At 42.8% G+C, this 20,776-nt stretch overlaps 1 protein-coding gene across 2 annotated transcripts in view; it reads left to right on the forward strand.

Moving 5' to 3' along the window:
• Positions 1-20,776, forward strand: part of tiam1 (TIAM Rac1 associated GEF 1) — a 238,734-nt gene that overhangs the window by 74,734 nt on the left and 143,224 nt on the right. For both annotated transcript variants that reach the window (XM_033033228.1, XM_033033229.1), the window contains exons 3-5: positions 7,207-8,288; positions 11,008-11,434; positions 17,483-17,655. In XM_033033228.1, coding sequence (XP_032889119.1) covers positions 7,272-8,288; positions 11,008-11,434; positions 17,483-17,655 — 1,617 coding nt within the window. In that variant the 5' untranslated portion in view covers positions 7,207-7,271. The remainder of the gene's footprint in view (positions 1-7,206; positions 8,289-11,007; positions 11,435-17,482; positions 17,656-20,776) is intronic.

Consider the following 20,776-nt stretch of genomic DNA (forward strand, 5'->3'; position numbering starts at 1 on the left):
TTCTCCGGGACCGCTGCACCTATTTTCGGAGCAGCGGCCCGTTCCTGAAACAAATATCCCTTATCTGCCGGAGCAGTTTAGAACGGCTTGAAAATCCCGCGCCATGCGTCGACGTATTGACGCGCATGCGGGCTGGCGGGTTCTTCATGTAGTCTCATCACGAGACTTCGATATAAAATCTATAATTATGCTATGCTATTGCAGAGTGCAATCTTGCTCTGAAGTAGCAAATTCACAATGGTTAGTGATACAAAATGTGATACAAGATGTATTTAATACGCTTTTATTTACTAAAAGCGATATTTTCAACTATGCATGCTTAATTCACCGTTCAAATTTTAAAGAGGCACTAATTACAAATAATTTTTTATGTTTTTGAATTTTACAGAAAGATTATTAAAGTTTAAAAGATAACATATATTAATTAAATTAATCGGTCAGGGCCTTAAACAATGTAGGCAGCGGATAGACTGAAGATCTGCCATAGACACCAATGGCAAGGAACAATGGCTTACCAACTCCTTTTTCTCTACAAAAAAAACATTGGATAATAGTAATATGAAATAAGAACAAACTGGAAATATTAATCAATTTAGGAACAGATATTCTGTGGAATATCAAGTTGACATTGAGAATATTCTCTAACATTGATATTGGAGACAAAAGCACGCAGATGTATGCCTCCATCCTGCTGCAGTGAACAATCTAATTTCTACCAAGCTTTTAAATGTGAGGATATTACCAATGTAGTGAGCTTTGCTCACCAATTTTAAAGAGGATAATTCTGCATGAAATGTTGTTATAGCAAAGGAGGATTATACCTGAAGATTGTTGGGAATAAAGTTGATATAAAGGTTCAAATCTCTTCCCTGCATGGGAGACCTGACCTTTTCCCTGTCGGGTCTCCGTTGTCGTTGGGGCTTAGCACCGTGGAGCGGCCTCCAGCCGGAACGACCTGGGGGCTCCAGTCGCAGAGCCTGCGGACTTACCATGGTGGGGCTGGCCGTCCTCGGAGTGTGGGGAGCTGTGGTGGCACGCGGCTGCGACCGGACTTCGGGGCTTCTGAGGCTCCAGCTGCAGGCCTGTGGACGGTGACATCGGGAGCTCCCGGGTCCCTGGTGGGAGACCGCTTTTCGGAGCTCCCATAGCGGCAGCTTCTCCCGCCGAGTTGCGGGGCTGAAAACGACCCAGAGCGGGCCTGACATCACCCGGCGCGGCATTAACGGCCGCGGGACTTGTCATCGCCCGCCGGGGGCTCCGACATTAAGACCCGGAGCAGGGCCTTACATCTCCGACGTGGCCTTAGCGGCCGCGGGACTTACCGTTGGGTCCATTTTGTTTGTAATCCATATCAACGATTTGGATGAGAATTACAAGGCACAATTACTAAATATGAAGATTACTTCAAAATAGCTGTAATTGTAGACAGTGAAGATGGTTATCAAGAATTACAGTGGGATCTTGATCTGCTGAGCAAGTGGGCAAGTAATGGCAAATGGAGTGTAATTGAAATAAATGTGCGTTTTAGGAAGTCAAACCAGGGCAGATCCTTCACAGTGAATGGTAGAGCCCTGGGGACGGTTGTAGAGCAAAGGGATCTAGGAGTACCAGTACATAATTCACTGAAAATGGTGTTGTGGGTAGTTTAGTTTAGTTTATTGTAGTCATGTGTACCGAGGTACAGTGAAAAGGTTTTTGTTTGTGCTGTTCAGTCAGCGAAAAGTGTATACATGATTACAATCAAGCCATCCACAGTGTACAGGTACAGGATAAAGGATATAACATTTAGTTCAAGATGAAGTCCAATAAAGTCTGATTAAAGATAGTTTGAAGGTCTCCAAGGATAGTTGGGAGGTCAGGATCATACTGTAGCTGGTGAGAGGATGGTTCAGTTGCCTGAAAGAAACTGTCCCTGAATCTGGAGGTATGTTTTTACAAATCTCTGAACCTCTTGCCTGATGGGAGAGAGGAGAAGAGCTAGGGTGGTTAAGAAGGTGTTTGGTATGCTGGCCTTCATCAGTCGGAGTATTGAGTATAGCAGTTGGAACGTTATGGTACTGTTGTACAAAACGTTGACGAGGCCACACTTGTAGTATTGTGTACAGTTTTGGTCAGCTTGCTATAGGGATGATGCAATCAAGCTGGAAAGACTGCAGAGAAGATGTACAAGGATGTTGTCAGGACTCAAGGCCCTTAGCTATAGGGAAAGATTGGGAAAGCTAGGATTTTATTCATTGGAGTGCAGGAGGCTGAGAGGTGATCTTATTGAGGTTTATAAAATCATGAGGGGATTAGATAGGATGAATGCAGTCTTTTTTCCCAGGGTAGGAAAATCAAGAACTACAGGGCATAGAAACATATAGAAACATAGAAAATAGGTGCAGGAGGAGGACATTCGGCCCTTCGAGTCAGCACCACCATTCATTGTGATTATGGCTGATCGTTCCCAAATAATAACCCGTGCCTGCCTTCTCCCCATATCCGTTGATTCCACTAGCCCCTAGAGCTCTTTCTAACTCTTAAATCCATCCAGTGATTTGGCCTCCACTGCCCTCCATGGCAGAGAATTCCACAAATTCACAACTCTCTGGGTGAAAATGTTTTTTCTTACCTCATTCTTAAATGGCCTCCCCTTTATTCTAAGACTGTGGCCCCTGGTTCTGGACTCGCCCAATATTGGGAACATTTTTTTCTGCATCCAGCTTGTCCAGTCCTTTTATAAGTTTCAATAAGACCCCCCTCATCCTTCTAAACTCCAGTGAATGCAAGCCTAGTCTTTTCAATCTTTCCTCGTATGTCCCGCCATCCCAGGGATCAATCTCGTGAACCTACGCTGCACTGCTCAATCACAAGCATGTCCTTCCGCAAATTAGTAGACCAAAACTACACAATACTCCAGATGTGGTCTTACTAGAGCTCTATACAACCGCAGAAGAACCTCTTACTCCTATACTGAAATCCTCTTGTTATGAAGGCCAACATTCCATTAGCTTTCTTCACTGCCTCCTGTACCTGTAAGCCAACTTTCAGTGACCGGTGTACAAGGACACCCAGGTCTCGCTGGACCTCCCCCTTACCTAACCTAACCCCATTGAGATAATAATCTGCCCCCTTGTATTTGCCGCCAAAGTGGATAACCTCACATTTATCTATATTATACTGCATCTGTCACGCATCTGCCCACTCACTCAATCTGTCCAGGTCACTCTGCAACTTCCTACCATCCTCTTCACAGTTCACACTGCCACCCAGCTTCACACTGTCATCCGCAAACTTGCTAGTGTTGTTCCTAATTCCCTCTTCCAAATCATGAATACATATGGTAAACAGTTGCGGCCCCAACACCGATCCTTGCCGCACTCCACTTGCCACAGCCTGCCATTCTGAAAAGGACCCATTCACTCCTACTCTTTGCTTCCTGTCTGCCAACCAATTTTCTATCCACTCCAATACCATGTGCTCTAATTTTAGTCTCCCGTGTGGGACCTTATCAAAGGCTTTCTGAAAGTCTAGATACACTACATCCACTGGCTCCCCTTCATCCATTCTACTTGTCACATCCTCAAAAAATTCCAGAAGATTAGTCAAGCATGATTTTCCTTTCATAAATCCATGCTGACTTGGACTAATCCTTTTACTGCTATCCAAATGCCCCATTATTACCTCTTTAATAATTGACTCCAGCATCTTTCCCACCACCGAAGTCAGGCTAACAGGTCTGTAATTCCCTGTTTTCTCTCTCGCTCCTTTCTTGAAAAGTGGGATAACATTAGCTATCCTCCAGTCCACAGGAACTGATCCTGAATCTATTGAACATTGGAAAATGATCACCAATGCATCCACTATTTCTAGAGCCACCACCCTGAGGACCCTGTGATGCAGACCATCAGGCCCAGGAAATTTATCATCCTTCAGTCCCATTAGCCTACCCAATACTATTTCTCGCCTAATGAAAATTTCTTTCAGTTCTTCTACACCCTTAGATCCTCTGTCCTCCAGTACTTATGGGAGATTGTTTGTGTCTTCCTTAGTGAAGACAGATCCGAAGTACTTGTTCAACTCTTCTGCCATTTCCTTATTCCCCATAATAGTTTCACCTGTGTCTGCCTTCAAGGGACCCACTTTTTCCCTTAACATATTTGAAGAAACTTTTACTGTCCATCTTTATATTCCTGGCCAGCTTCCCCTCGTACTTCATCTTTTCAGCCCGTATTGCCCATTTTGTTTCCTTCTGTTGCCTATGAATGTTTCCCAATCCTCTGGCTTCTTGCTACTCTTTGCTGTGTTATACATCTTTTCTTTTAGTTTTATTCTATCCCTAACTTCTCTTGTCAGCCACAGCTGCCTTCTACTCCCCTTAGAATCTTTCTTCCTTTTTGGAATGAAATGATCCTGATCTTGGTCCCGGATTATGCCCAGAAATTCCTGCCATTGCTGCTCCACCGTCATTCCTGCTAGGATCCCTTTCCAGTCTACCCTGGCCAGCTCCTCCCTCATGCCTTCATAGTTCCCTTTGTTCAATTGCATCACTGACACTTCTGATTTAACCTTCTCCTTCTCAAATTGCAGATTAAAACGAATCATATTATGATCACTACCTCCAAGTGGTTCCTTTACCTCTAGTTCTCTTATCAAATCTGGTTCATTGGACGACACTTAATCCAGAATTGCCTTTTCTCTGGTAGGCTCCATTACAAGCTGCTCTAAGAATCCATCCCATAGGCACTCTACAAACTCTCTTTCTTGGGGTCCTGAACCAACCTGATTTTCCCAGTCTACCTGCATATTGAAATCCCCCATCACCACAGTGGATTTACCTTTATTGCATGCCAGTTTTAACTCCTGCTGCAACTTACACCCTACATCCGGGCTACTATTTGGGGGTCTGTAGATAACACCAATTAGTGTCTTCTTGCCTTTGCAATTCCTCAATTAACACAGTGACTCTACCTCGTCAGTCTCTATGTTTTCCCTCGCAAGGGACTGAATTCCATCCCTCACCAGCAGAGCTACCCCCCCCCTCCTCTTCTCACCTGCCTGTCCTTTCTGTAGGATGTATAATCCTGAATATTAAGTTCCCAGGCCCGATCCTCCTGCAGCCACGTCTCAGTAATCCCCACAATGTCATTTCTACCAACCTCTAACTGAGCCTCAAGCTCATCTACTTTACTTCTTATACAATATAAGTTTAAGGTGAGAAGGAAAAGATCTATTAGGAGCTATTGGCAACTTTTTCGCACCGCGGGTAAATGGTGTGTGGAATGATCTGCCAGATCATTGTCTCCGCCTTTTCCTTTCTGCTTCCCGCCCACGACCCCCCCACCCCCACATCAGTCTGAAGAAGGGTCTCGACCCAAAACGTCGCCTATTTCCTTCGCTCCATAGATGCTGCCTCACCCTTTGAGTTTCTACAGCATTTTTGTCTGCCAGATCAAGTCGTTGAGGCTGGTACAATAACAATATTTAAAAGACATTTGGACTGGTACATGGATAGGAATATTTTAGATTGACATGGGCAAGGTGAGGGCAAATGGGATCAGTTTGGATGGGGCATCTTGGTCGGCATGGACAATTTGGGTTGAAGTGCTTGTTTCCGTGTTGTATGGTTATGACTCCACACGAGGAGGAGCCATCTTGGGGAACGGCTGCTAACCAGCAGCCGTCCGTTTAATTCACTTTTTTTGTTGTTGCAGTTTTAGTGAGCCCTGTGCCTTGATTGTGGGAGAGATATACTTTTTAATGTGGGGGGTAGGGGGTAACAATATTTCTAGGTCCCTACCTGGTCGGTGAGGCAGCTTTTTCTCCGGGCTGCCCCGTCGACCCGTCCTCGTGGCCTACCAGCGGGCGGGGAGCGCCGTTTCCTGGCGGGGACCGCCCAGCACCTCGGCTTCGGTGGCGGCACAGCGCTGGAGCGCTATCGTGGAGCGGAGCGGGCGATGCCTTGCCTGGGTCGCCGCGCTGGATCGACGCGCTGGAGCTCTGGTGAGCTGTGACCGCCGAGATCAACACCTCTGGGCTGCGTGTCTGCGGAGCGGAGTGGGCGGCGCTGACTTCAACATCGGGAGCCTGGGAGCTCCAAACCGGCGCGGCCCTGTCGGCTTCGGAAGCCGCGGTCCCCAGTTAGGAAGCGGCCGTTCCAGGTGGCCCAGCCGCTGAAAGGACTCTCCCGACGCCGGGGCAACAGCACCCGGCCAGAACGGCCAGGAACATCGGGCCTCCGTAGAGGCAATAGCGGCCTCAATAGGCCTGACATTGGGAGAACTGGGGATGGGGACTGGACATTGTGCCTTCCCCCACAGTGGTAACCATTGTGGGGGGATGATTTTTTGTGTGTAATGTGAATATGTTAGTTTGTGTCCAAGATGGCTGTCGGAAGGGAGAGTGGACGCTGGCGCGGTTTAGCTGCCGCTGCTCTCTCTTCAAATTGTGTTTTTGATTTTTTGTCTTTGGAGCAAATTCTGTCTTTAATTTGTGTATTGGTGATGTCATTATTTATTTTACTCCGACTATATGTTTTTTCTCTCTTGTTAATTTCTGTAAGGTGTCCTTGAGACTTTGAAAGGCGCCCGCAAATAAAATTAATTATTATTATTATTATGACTTATGAATGGTACAGCACAATTGAGAAAGCGATAATTAATGGAATTTCAAAATAGTGGCAGTTTTGTGCAGCCAATAGCTAATTCGATGCCCAAAATATGAGGGTGAATTAGAATGTTCGAACCTAGTTATATTGTTTCTCGATTTCACCTCCACCCAAGTTCCACCAACTTTTCGTTTTCACCCAACAAATAGCAAACAATGGCCTGTTTCCTTTATCATCGTTACTTTTTTGCATATCTTTCATTCATTGTTCTATATCTCTCTACATTATCGTCCATATCTCGCTTTACTTTCCCGTGACTTTCAGTCTGAAGAAGGGTCTCGACCTGAAAAGTCATCCATTCCTTCTCTCTAGAGATGCTGCTTGTCCTGCTGAGTTGCTCCAGCTTTCTGTGTCTATATTGTACAAAACATGTTCTCCAGCATGAATTCAGCCACAATAACCAACTTCACATAAGTTGCTCTTAATTTATTTTTTGGAACCTTACAAAACTTGGAACTACCATTTGAAAAAATTGACCCATGATTGCCATTTAACACTTTATTTTTATCTTGAGCTGCTACCATTAAATATTAATTATGTGTTTTCTTTCCTTGTTATAGTTCCATGGCTTGCCTTTATCTTAAATTCTGAAGACCTGGTGATGTTTTCTTAGTGGTGCCAAAACATGGGAAATTCAGAGAGCCAGAATTATGGTGAACGCGCATTTTCTGGAGATGAACGTGCAAGTCTGGCACAAAGGCAAATGTCTCGATCACTTCGTATTCCACCTAAACCCTCACACAGAGCCAGGCCTGCTTCTACAGTTAGAATGGCACACAGAAATTCAGAAACTAGCACTAAATCTAGCAGCACTCCGAGCATCCCACAATCACTAGCAAGAGATGATCTGGACTCACAGAATCCTGGAATGCACAGTACCCTGGCAGAAGACTTTACTCAACTTTCTTGGCTGGGTAGGATGGGTAAAGGTGTGAGGCCTGTGTCTTACCATACAAGTTCCTCCGTTTCCAGTGACAGACGCGGGACTACTGTGGATGAACTCGATATTTGTTTGGACAAGCACATTGTCCAAGGTATGCACAACCTTGATGAATTAAGGATGGATTCCAGTTCCAAAAGAAAAGTTGGAGATTTGTTTCCAATTACCAGAAATGGAACTATTGTTTTAGAAAGCACAAGTATCAGGAAAAAACGATCCAAATCTGCTGATATGTGGCGACAAGATAGCATGGAGTTCTCCCTATCTGATCTTAGTCAGGATCGGTTAAGCAGCACAGAAGATTTGTTGGATAATACAGATGAAAAAGAGTATGAGGGAAATAGACTGATAAGCAGCAATTCCATGGATTTGGAACAACTAAGTGGAACCCAACGTGCCAACTCTGTAAATGAACTATATGGTGAGAAGCCCACAGGCGCGAGCACAAACAAGACACGGAGAAATAGGTTTATGACATATTGTCGGAACTTGAGGGCACATTCACAAGGTACAATGCATATGGAAAATGTAAGTACTGTTACATGGACTGGTGAAGAAGATGCAAGTGCCACCTCTTATGCTGCCTCCACACTACCCTGCAGGAGGTCACATTGCCTTTCTGAAGGAGCCTCTAAGGGACGGTTAAGCCAAAAAAGTGATCAGAATAGAAGCACACATGTCAGAAGATCTAAAACAACACAGGTATTTAATTTGTTTTTAATGAATTTTTAAAAATCATTCAGTCATTGGTACGTTTATTGTAAATACAAATTGTATTATAGTTTTTAAGCCATCAGGTGTATTTAAAACAATATTCTGAAAAAGATGAATTATTTTTACCTTTGATAAAACTGTTGGTAGAAAGTTTCTTTATTTTTAACTGACAACATTCAATTAACATTTACTAACTTGATTACAGCTGTGTGAATGAAACACCTCTAACTGTGGTAAAGTTCCAAAACATTATTTCTGGCTAAAATATTATTTTCCTGTGCCAATGCCTGCAAAATGGATTTATTGAACACAATAAGCCCAGAATAACATGTGCCCCTTGGCTACTGCCATGTATATCAAACTTGAAGCTTATATCATATCAAAGATCCAACCCCAACTTTCCTGAAAACTGCAAATGGTTTCAAAAGAGTGAAAATCAATGTGTAATGTGTTTGTATGTTGTAACGGTTGTAGCTACTCGTCATGAAATCTACTTGCAGCAAGAACTATTTTTGTTTGCTATACTGAGCCAATTTTGGTGTTCTTTTACCATTTGGCTTTAGTCACATTTTTACGTTTTTGACAAACCTGCTTTTTTCAGCTTTGTCAAAAGCCTTCTTAAAATCTGTGTAGACAACATGAAATACACTATTTTCACTGACCTGTCATTTACTGACGTATCAGGGTCGCAGAAAGATTTTGAACATTTCAAAATCCAGCAGCGACAAAAAAAATGTTGCGACACTTGAGGAAACACCACGCGTCAATACATCATCACGCCGCATCACTCCGCGACTTTTTCGGTGACCTGATACGTCAGTCTATGATGATGGCAGTTGCCGAAAAAATCGCCAAGTGGGACAGGCCGCTAAGAAATTCACACTGCTTGCCCTTGATTAATCTTAGCCGTTTGAAATAAATTGATTCCATTAATGTGTCGCATGTGAAGTTAACCAGTCTGACCTAAGGTCACTTGATTTATCCCTCTTCCCCATTTTAAATAACGATGCATTAGCAGTCCACTGGTTCACTGGACCATAACATATATTTTATAATATCTTCCCTTTTAATCATCTGCGCTATATATCACTTGAGCCTGGACACCTTACCTGTTTCAAAGGTGCTAAACACCTCACAGCTGCTTCTTTCACAATGTTTATCTCGTCCAATATTTTGTACTCATTCTCTTTACTTTCAATATTATCTTTATTTCATTGATTTGTGAATTTAGCTCCCAAATATTCATTGAAAACCTTGCAGACATACTTTGACCTGTAGATAAATAACCATTGGTCTCTGATATTTTTTCTTTACAAAATTGAAGGAGGCTATTCAGCCCATTGGGTTTGTTACCATCAGTTACCTTGCCCCATTAATTGTCCTGCAACCGATTCTCTTCAACGGCCGTAAACTCTCCCAAAAATCTCCTGCCAGCCTCGTCCACTGTTTACAGTAGCCAACAGTTTACAGTAGCTACTGGCACATCTTCAGAATACAGGAAGAAACAGCATCTGGAGGAAATCAACAAGGTCACAGGAAAAATGTGCAAACCTTACGGCCAATATTAGAATCAAATCCGGGTCACTGTGTGACAACAGCACTAACTGCTTTGACTGTGCCACTCATTTGGTTTTTATGTCTTGTTTTTTTGTAGCAGTATTTTTACCCTCCCTTTGGTTTTCTAATTTCCCTTTTAATTTCACTCAATTAACAATTTCTAATTAACAATTAACAAATAACATTTCATAAATTAACAATTTCTATGCTCTTCTCTGCTTTTCACAGGCTCTTAGTGGCTGATCCGCGGTTCTATTTGTTTGCCTTGTTTCCACATTGTCACAGTTTCTAGAGGTGACTGTCCCACTCTCTTTTGAAATAGATTTGTGCTAACCCCCTTGAATCTCTTCCATGAATGCCCCCCATTGTTCTGAGTTGTTGCTTCCAGTCCACCTTATTGAAGTGGGTTATGTTGTGAAATAGGCCTTGCCCAAATTTAGAACCTTTGGTCCTATTTTATCTTTGTTCCTTTCCACAAACTGAATTAAGATCACTTCTGTAAAGATTATCTCCCACTAATACTATTTCCACCTGCCTAGTTCTATTTCCCAAGCTAATAGTCACTGCATCTCCTACCAGCAAAAAAAAATCATTTTGGGGCTTGGTGCACACTGGCTTGAAAAGTTTCTCCTGAATATAATTTAAGAATTCTATGGTTTCTATACTTTTTGAACTATCACAATTAATAATTGAAATCTGGTAATTTTGCTGTTATCAGGAATCTGTCTACAAACATGCTCTTCCATCTCAAACTGTTCAATGGTCTATTAGCCGTGTGATTACGCATTTTACGTCATTCATTTCAATCTGTAAAATTTAATGGTCCTTCTAACACATCACAACCATAAAGTACGAGAGCAGTTGCTCTTACCTCATTTAACAAATTCCTCCATTTCAACAAAATTTCGCTTCATGTTTTGTACTACCTCTCAGGCTACAATATAATTCCATTAATAGCATCAGATTATGTATCTACAGGTTAAGCATAGCAGCCAGGTTATGTATTACTCCTAAAGGAATAGAAAATAAAATAAATGGCTGTGCATTTACAGTTATATTTATGTTGTTCTTTTGTTGAGACCTCTCCTTTTTTAAAGTCAGAAAATCAACTGAACAACTCTGACATTTTTTTGTCTATGTTTTTATGTAGGATGTTACCACAGGAGATGGAAGTGAATGTGCAGATAGTGGTATTGATGGTGCAACAACAGATAATGACCATCTCTCCCGCTATTCCAATATTAGCGGTTCAATGTGCTATCCATCTACTTTTAATCGTGAGTTTGGCTCAGCAGGAGATGCACTTCGCCTGGGCGTGTATGAAAATTTTAGATGCACATTGGAGTCAACTGTTATTAACACGGAGAATCCAGAAGAAGCAGAATCAGCCATGAGTGATGAACAAAGCAGTGGCACCCTCAGTTCCCCGGGACAGTCAGATATTCATACTACGGACCAAGGCACTGTGCGCAAAGCAGGCTCACTCGCTGTGAAGAACTTTTTGGTCCACAAGAAAAATAAAAAAGTAGAATTAGCCACACGAAGAAAATGGAAATGTTATTGGGTATCATTGAAAGGTACAATTTAATGTCTATCGATCTACCATTTTTTGAAATCCCATTGTTAATGTGAAAAGAAGTTGAATGCTGCTCAGAATAATGTGTTTTAGTGTATTTTGATATGTAAATATTTTTCTGCATTGTGACATAAATGCTTACTCAAGAGTCATCTTAGATTAATCCTAACATTCTGCTTTCTGGATTGGATTACCTCAGTTATTACCTTTTTTATGTAACTTTGGCATAAAACAATGGAAAAGCTTGTAACCAAGTCTCTGCTCTTCGTGGAGGATTTTGCAATTTTCTTCTTGTTCTTTGACCTTTCTTAGGCCTAAAACAGCCTGGAAACAGTGATAAAACCATGTAATAATGGATGGGATTTATATAGCGCCTTTCTAATACTCAAGGCGCTTTACATCGCATTATTCATTCACTCCTCAGTCACACTCGGTGGTGGTAAGCTACTTCTGTAGCCACAGCTGCCCTTGAGCAGACTGACGGAAGCGTGGCTGCCATTCTGCGCCTACGGCCCCTCCGACCACCACCAATCACTCACACACATTCACACACAGGCAAAGGTGGGTGAAGTGTCTTGCCCAAGGACACAACGACAGTATGCACTCCAAGCGGGATTCGAACCGGCTACCTTCCGGTCGCCAGCCGAACACTTAGCCCATTGTGCCATCTGTCGTCCCGATGTACTAATCCAACACAAGAAACAATGCTTCAATAACAGTCCTGTCACTGTGCTGGAATTGCTGACTTTACAGATTGATTTTGCCAAAAGTAATCTTTTAACTTAGAACATTTATGAATGTGACACCACCTGAAGGTGAATTTAGGAAATGGCTGCATCCTTGCTGAAGAAGTTGAAACTTGATTTTTTGCATTGCAGCTGACCTTTCCCACCGCGCTATAATAATAATAATAATGGATGGGATTTATATAGCGCCTTTCTAATACTCAAGGCGCTTTACATCGCATTATTCATTCACTCCTCAGTCACACTCGGTGGTGGTAAGCTACTTCTGTAGCCACAGCTGCCCTGGGGCAGACTGACGGAAGCGTGGCTGCCATTCTGCGTTTGCTATGCATTTTGCTTTTTGCATTTTGCTATGCATTTACTATGCATTTACTTTCACTTCTCTCGTATGAGAGAGAAGAATGACAACGTTCAGTAAGAAGCACTGGAGAATGTGACATTGATAAAGCAGCATTGATAGCAGTTAGCATTAACTCATGGATGCATACTGTGAGATGGCAATGTGTTAGAAGATGTAAATTACCATGGGAGACCATAATAAAGTTTTGCTAACTACAGATCTGGAGCTTGCATCAAACAGTCAGTGACATTTTACCAGATCCCACAGGTCATCATTAAATGATTTGTACTTGCATGATATTTACTGCTTAAAATTGGGTTATTCATCCCAACAGTTCCATAGCTGCACATTGGGATATGAAGGAGCTTATACCACATAAATGAATTTCAAAACCCATCATTGATTAAATAACATTGAAACAGGCCCTTTTTCTCACTTACCATATTCCCACCGCACTTTCTAATCCATGCATAAGTTCAAGTGTATTTTAAATATTGTAAATGTACCCTCCTCTACCACTTCCTCTGGCATTCCATGTGTGCACCACCCTCTGTGTGAAAAAGGTTGCTCTCAGGTCTCTTTTAAATCCCCTCTCACCTTAAAACTTATGGTCGCTAGCTTTACACTCCCCTAACCTGGGAAAAAGTATTTGACTGTTCATCACTAAGCCTCGTACACTCCAGAGAAAAAAAAGATCTAGCCTCCACTCATATCTCAAACCCTCCAGATCCAGTAGCATGCTTGTAAACCCTTTTTTGCACCCTTTCCAGTTTAATGATATATTTCCTATAGTAGTGACCAGAACTGTACCCAATACTCAAAATGTGGCCTTCCCAATGCCTTGTACAGGTGTCACATGACATCCCTACTCCTGTCAGGAATGGTGACAGGGAGGAGGTGAAATGGGTGCAGAAAGACCTGAAGGCAAGACTGAGATAGGGCAAGGATGACTACAGGAGGAAGCTGGAGCTGAAACTTCAGCAGAACAACATGAGGGATGTGTGGAGCGGTATGAAGAGCATTACAGGCTTCAAGAAGATCAGTGGCCTGGGGAGGGAAAGCAATCAGGACTGGGCTAATGAGCTAAACCTGTTTTTTAATAGATTTGATGGTGAGGTCCTCAGCCCACCTGCTCCCCGACAGACCCCCCCCCCCCTCAATTCCCTTCGTCCACTTCCTCTGCCCTTTCTTTGCTGCACGTGACCATCAAGACTGAGCAGGTGAGGAAAGAGCTGAGCAGATTCCGCCCAGGCAAAGCCACGGGTCCCGATGGTGGAGAGGCTGGTGCTCACTCACCTGCAACCCCTAGTTAAACCCTATCTGGACACCCTGCAATTTGCTTACCAAACAAATATGGGGGTTGAGGACGCCATCATTCACCTGCTCCAACGTTCCTTTGCTTACCTGGATAAGCCGGGAAGCATTGTGAGAGTCATGTTTTTTTACTTCTCCAGTACTTTTAATATGATCCGGCCTGCACTGCTAGCGAGCAAACTGACGAAGATGTGGGTGTATGCTCCATTGGTGTCCTGCATCACCAACTACCTGACTGGACGAGCACAATATGTCAGGCTACAGAACTGTGTCTCGGACATGGTGGTGAGCAACACAGGGGCCCCACAGGGGACGGTCCTCTCTCCCTTCCTGTTTACCATCTACACCTCGGGCCTCAGATATAACTTCGCCTCCTGCCACCTGCAGAAGTTTTCAGATGATTCTGCAATTGTGGGCTGCATCAGTGAGGGGAGGGAAGCTGAATACAGAGGTTTAGTCAACAACTTTTTTGAGTGGTGTGAGCTGAATCACCTGCAGCTCAACACTGACAAGACTAGGAGTTGGTGGTGGACTATAGGAGGAGAGGAACACCCCTGTCTCTGTGAATGGTGTGGATGTGCAGTTTACCAGGGAGTACAAATACCTTGGAATGTACCTGGACAGTAAACTAGACTGGTCCAGGAATGCTGAGGCCATGTACAGCGCTGGTTCTACCTTTTGAGATGGCTCCACTCCTTCAACGTCTCAAGTGAGATGCTGCAGATGTTCTACCAATCGGTGGTAGCCAGTGCCATCTTCTTCGATGCCGTGTGCTGGGGCAGCAGGGCGAAGGCTACGGACGCCAATAGGATCAACAAACTCATCAGGAAGGCTGGCTCTGTCCTGGGGGTGGAGTTGGATTCATGGGAGTGGTCTTGGAGGGGAGGATGCGGAGCATCCTGGATAATACAGTTCACCCCCTCCATGACATAATGGTCAACCTGAGGAGTACCTTCAGCAACAGACTGGTTCCACCAAGATGCAGGACAGAACGCCACAGAAGATCCTTTTTCCCTGTGGCTATCAAACTTTACAACTCTTCCCCCTTCTGTCATGAGGTAGACTGAGACTGACTCCCCCCTCCCACCTCCCCAGGCCTTTCCACTCATCACTTTAATTTCATGTTTCATGTATTTTGTGTTTTGTATGACTGTTGGCAGATCAGTTTACCTCCTGGGATAAATAGTATTGGTTGATGATGGCAGCATTCTTCACCATCCTGTCAAGCTATGTCCCCTTTTTCATGGAACAATTCCCTTGGTCTCTGCTCTTCAACACACCTATCTACATTTACTGTGCATTCCTGCCTTGTCTTGTCCTCCCAAATGCAACATCTCGCATTTATCCAAATTGGCCCCGTTGATCAAGATCCTGTTGTAATCATAGATAACCTTCTACACTGTCCACTATACAACCAATTTTAGTGTTATACACACACTTACTAACCATGCCACCTACATTCACATCCAAATAAAGGCAAACGTCCTGGAGTAACTCAGCTCGTCGGGCAGCATCACTGGAGAATATGGATGGGTGACATTCCGGGTCGCCTAAAATTTTTTGCATCAGTCTTGATGCCAGAAGGATGTCAACATGCCAGAAATGTAAGAGAGTCAGAGGGCAGAAATGAGAGCAGTCGCTATTACTTTGGAGAAAGTGCCTGGGCAATTGAAAGCTCTGATGATGAATAAGTCACCTGGATCAGATGGACTATTTCGCAGCATTCAGAAAGAGATAGCTGTGGATATTGTGGAGGCATTAGTAGTGATCTTTAAAGAATCACTGCAGTCAAGAATCATTCCAGAGGACTGGAAAGTCGCAAATGTAACCACTGTTTAAGAAGGGAGCAAGGCAAAAGAAAGGAAATTATAGGCCAAATAGTCTGATTTCTGTGATTGATAAGATTTTAGAGTCCATTATTAAGGATGAAGTTTTGGAGTACTTGGAAGTAGATGACCAAATATCGTGAAGTCAGCTTGGTTTGTTCAGGGCAGATCTTGCCTGACAAATCTGTAGGAATTCTTTGGGGAAGTAACAAGCAGAATAGACAAAGGAGAGTCAGTGGATGTTGTTTACTTGGATTTGCAGAAGTCCTTTGTTAAGGTGGCACACGCGAGGCTTCTAAACAAGATGAGAGCCTATGGTATTAGAGGAAAGATGCTGGCATGGATAGATGATTGGCTGAATGGCAGAAGGCAAAGATTGGGAATAAAGGGGATTTTCTCTGGCTGGCTGCTGGTGACTAGTGGTGTTCTGCCTTGGTAGGATTCAATGAGATTCCCCCTCATCCATCTAAACTCCAGCATGCTCTGACCCAGAGCCATTAAATGCTTCTCGTATGTTATTCCAATCATTTCTGGGATCATTCTCATAAATCTCCTCTGGACCCTCTCCAACACCAGCACATCATTCCTCTGTCCAGCACCTTATAATGGCTTTGCATTACATCCTTGCTTTTATATTCTGGTCCTCTCAAAATTAATGCTAACATTGAATTGGCCTTCCTTACTACCAGCTGAACCTGCAAAATAACCTTTTGGGAATCCTGCACCAGCACACACAAGTCCCTTTGCTCCTCCAATTTCTGAATCCTCTCCCCAATCCTCTCCCCAAGGCCTAGATAGATGCTTGTGTGTTTCCCTCTGAATCCTTACTGCCTTTTAAGCAACCTTTTAGCTGCATCAGGATTTCCACCAGCATGCATTTAAGAGTCTTCATTAAATGCTGATATCAAGTGTTGCAATTCGATCACTACTAGATGCACCAATTAATCTTGTTGTTAAGTTAACCTTGTATGGGCAGGAAAAAGCCCCAAATATTTAGTATGTTTAGTTTATTTGTAAGCCAAGAGCAGCATGCTACTTCAGTCACCACAAACAAACCTTGAGTCTGTCTCCCTTCTCCCTTCTCCCCAAGCACCACTGCTCAGGTACTGCTCCCTCCAACTTTGGAACCCCTGCCAGCAATGCCCGACTCCCAGGTAAAAAAATACAGAGATCAAATACAGATTTTGCCCAGGCAACACCAAAGTAGCTTTAAAAGCAAAACGTTGTGGATACTAAAAGTAGGGAAAAAAGCATAAGCATTAAGATCAAGCAGCATCTCAAAGGAGTTAATATTTCAAATAATTAGGCTGTTCCGGATGAAAAATTGCAAAAACTACATAAACCTAAACAAGAAAGTTTAGTACAGCTGTGAATTTGCCTTATATTTTCATAAATGTTAGACTTTATAGATATACCTTGGAAACTGGCCCTTCGTTCCACTGAGTCCGTGCCAACCAGCGATCACCCCGTACACTAACACTATCTTACACACTAGGTACAATTTACAATTTTTACTAAAGCCAACTTACCCAAAAATCCTGTACGTATTTGGAGTATGGGAGGAAGCCGGAGTACCTGGTGAAAACCCACGAGGTCACAGGGAGAATGTATGAACTCCGTATGTACAGCACCCCTAGGCAGGATCGAGTTACAGCAGGTCTCTGGCGCTGTAAGGCAACAACTCTACCGCTATGTCACTGTGCCACCCTTAGAAATGGCCTGGACAGACACACAGAAAAGAACAGCGGTTGATCTTTGTAATACAATATGTGAACAACTAATTAATTGAATCTAATTCAAAAACTTTATTTTCTAAATTTCAGGCTGCACCTTATTTTTTTATGATGCAGAGGGGAGATCGGGAGGAGATCAGAATTGTGTGCCAAAGCACATGGTTTGGATTGAAAATAGCATTGTTCAGGCCGTGCCTGAACATCCAAAGAAAGATTTTGTCTTCTGTCTCAGTAATTCGCTTGGAGATGCTTTCTTATTTCAGGTTGGTGATCAATCACTTGTCTTTTCACATTTCTCACTTAAAATGTTGATTAAGTTCTCTAATATTGTTTCATGACAATTGGCTTTTTGTTTTGTGAAATGGTACATGTCACTAACTAAACTTTCTGCTCTACACTTGTGAAAATAACTAAATTAAATGTTAAATTTGATTTGTTCTTCTTTATACCTTATTGTTCAAAGTTTGAATCTGCTGAATTTACCCAGGTTGTTTTCAATTAATTTTATGTCTTTAAACTGACACAGATCTGAAACACATTTTAATGAGTGTATCAATGAATCTCTTCAAATTAATTATTGGACTACTTCATGAAAAATGCATATTTGGATTGAGTAGGCCATCACGCAGGATATGGAGATGTGATCAGAAAGAGATAGATGATTAGGATGCAGGGAGGAGACAGATAGGTTCTGTGGTTAAGTTCAGGGATGAAGTCAAGGAGTTGGAAAGAAGATTAGGTTCTGACGTGGGAAAGATCGGAGGCAGAAATCCTGTGACAATGGAATTAATTGGCAGAGAGTAGAGACATCCAATCATAGAAGTTTGGGGCAACTGTTCTTTTATTCCAATATAAAATGGATCAAAAATTATTTGAAATATTCAGTAGGTCAGGCACCATCAGTTTAATGGTCAAGACTGGGAACTGGAACTTCCAGATCATTGAAGAAGTTAGGAAAGTGCAAATGGGGTGGTGTAGCATTAGTGACTGAGGATGGTATTAACAAGAGGATATAATGAGAGGGAAAGCGGGTAGTGGAGACATAACTGAGAGAATTAAGCAATAGAAAAGGGTTTAACATGTTCTACATTGACCCTACATAGTTACAGCTGTGAAGTCGCAGGATGTAGATTTTTTTTAAATTGGATAATTCTAGCAAACATTGGGTATCCTTATTTGAACAATATGATCTTTCATATAAATTGAGATAAGCAACGCATGGAAGATAATCAATTTTTGAAGAGTGTAACCTTTTGTTTAAAAACTATCGTAATATCACATTCAGTGCGTTGTTTGAAAGGAAGAAAAGTGAAACAATTAATAGCATTCTAGATTTGACTGGCTGAATGTTATCCATGATGAAATGGGCAAATATGCTAATGACCAACACATTGCAGGGCTATGTGAGGTGTTCAGGAAGTAATTTACAGTGACACAGAACAAGATTACACTCCTGAACATGTGAAATAAATCCAGAAAATGCAGATATATTCAGTGGGTCAAATGACAGATGAAGAGAGAAACAGTGATTGTTTCAGGTCGATTATTTTTTTTTCAGAACTGGTAAACTAGAAAACAGTCATGTTTAAACTTGCAGACTATGAGGAGGGATGATAGAACAAACTGAATGTCTTACGGTAGGAAGTGACACCGACTGGTGTTTGCTAGGAGAGGATGCAGATTGTTAATGACAGTTGTCTAGGGGAGGACAAAGGGGAGAAAAAAATCTCGCCAGAACTGTGAAATGCAGAACACAGCAGGTGCTGGAAATCTACAATAAAGGAGAATACTGGGAAAGCCAACAGATCTGAAAGCACCTGTGGTGAGAAAAAGATTAAGTTGCATCAGAATTGCCAAGGATTAAAAAGCCAGCAACTGCTGTGTTCGGTATCTCACTCATGTGAAATGACATTAAGTTTGGTGTTGTAAGTACAAGAGCCGAGAAATTTATAGCTTTCAGCACAATGTGGGGGGGATGAAGTAGTAAATAATCATTTTACACAGAATTCCTCCCAAACTGTGTGATAGGCTTTTCCTGCCATCTCACATCATGGTGCAGGATGGGATTATGATCAGGAAATGGAGTCGCGATCGGAAAGAGATAGATGATCAGAATCCAAAAATAAATTTGGTAGGTTCTGTGCAGAAGTTCAGGGAAGAAGTCAAAGAACTTGTGAGAAGATTGGGGCTAAAATCAGAGAATAGACAATAGACAATAGACAATAGGTGCAGGAGTAGGCCATTTGGCCCTTCGAGCCAGCACTGCCATTCAATATGTTCATGGCTGATCATCCCCAATCATTCCCCTGTTGCTGCCTTCTCCCCATATCCCCTGACTCCGCTATTTTTAAGACCATTATCTAGCTCTCTCTTGAAAGCATCCAGAGAACCTGCCTCCACTGCCCTCTGAGGCAGAGAATTCCACAGACTCACAACTCTCTGTGAGAAAAAGTGTTTCCTCGTCTCTGTTCTAAATGGCTTACTCCTTATTCTTAAACTGTGGCCCCTGGTTCTGGACTCCCCCAACATCGGGAACATGTTTCCTGCCTCTTGCGGATCCAAACCCTTAACAATCTTATATGTTTCAATGAGATTACCTCTCATCCTTCTAAACTCCAAAGTGTACAAGCCCAGCTGCTCCATTCTCTCAGCATATGACAGTCCCGCCATCCCGGGAATTAACCTTGTAAAACTACGCTGCACTCCCTCAATAGCACGAATGTCCTTCCTCAAATTAGTGGACCAAAACTGCACACAGTACTCCAGGTGTGGTCTCACTAGGGCTCTGTACAACTGCAGAAGGACCTCTTTGCTCCTTTATTCGATTCCTCTTGTTATAAAGGCCAACATGCCATTCGCTTTCTTCACTGCCTGCTTACTTTCATAGACTGATGAACAAGGATCCCCAAATCCCGTTGTACTTCCCCCCTTTTCCCAGCTTGACGCCATTTAGATAGTAATCTGCCTTCCTGTTTTTGCTACAATCAGAAGATTGTGTCAAGAGTGTTTAATTGTCACATGTACCGTAAATGAAACAATTAAATTCTTTCTTGATGCAGTTCTATGTTGCCCCACTTTTGCATCCACTCTCTGCACACTAGGGGCAATTTACAGAGATCAATTAACCTATATACCCACTCGTCTTTTGGATGGTGAAGGAAATCATATCACCTGGAGGAAACCCACGCAGTAACAGGAAGAACCTGCAATCTCCACACATATAGCGCCTGAGGTCAGGATCGAACCCGGGTCTCTGGCACTGAGGCAGCAGCTTTACCAGCTGCGCCACTGTGCGCCAACATTAAATACAGAAGACCAAAAAAATCACTAAATTAAAAACTGTAAGACTAGGTAGTGCATAATACTGTAAAAATCAAAGTCCGT

This window comes from Amblyraja radiata, chromosome 14 (genome assembly GCF_010909765.2).
Source record: "Amblyraja radiata isolate CabotCenter1 chromosome 14, sAmbRad1.1.pri, whole genome shotgun sequence".
Classification (NCBI taxonomy): Eukaryota; Metazoa; Chordata; class Chondrichthyes; order Rajiformes; family Rajidae; genus Amblyraja; species Amblyraja radiata.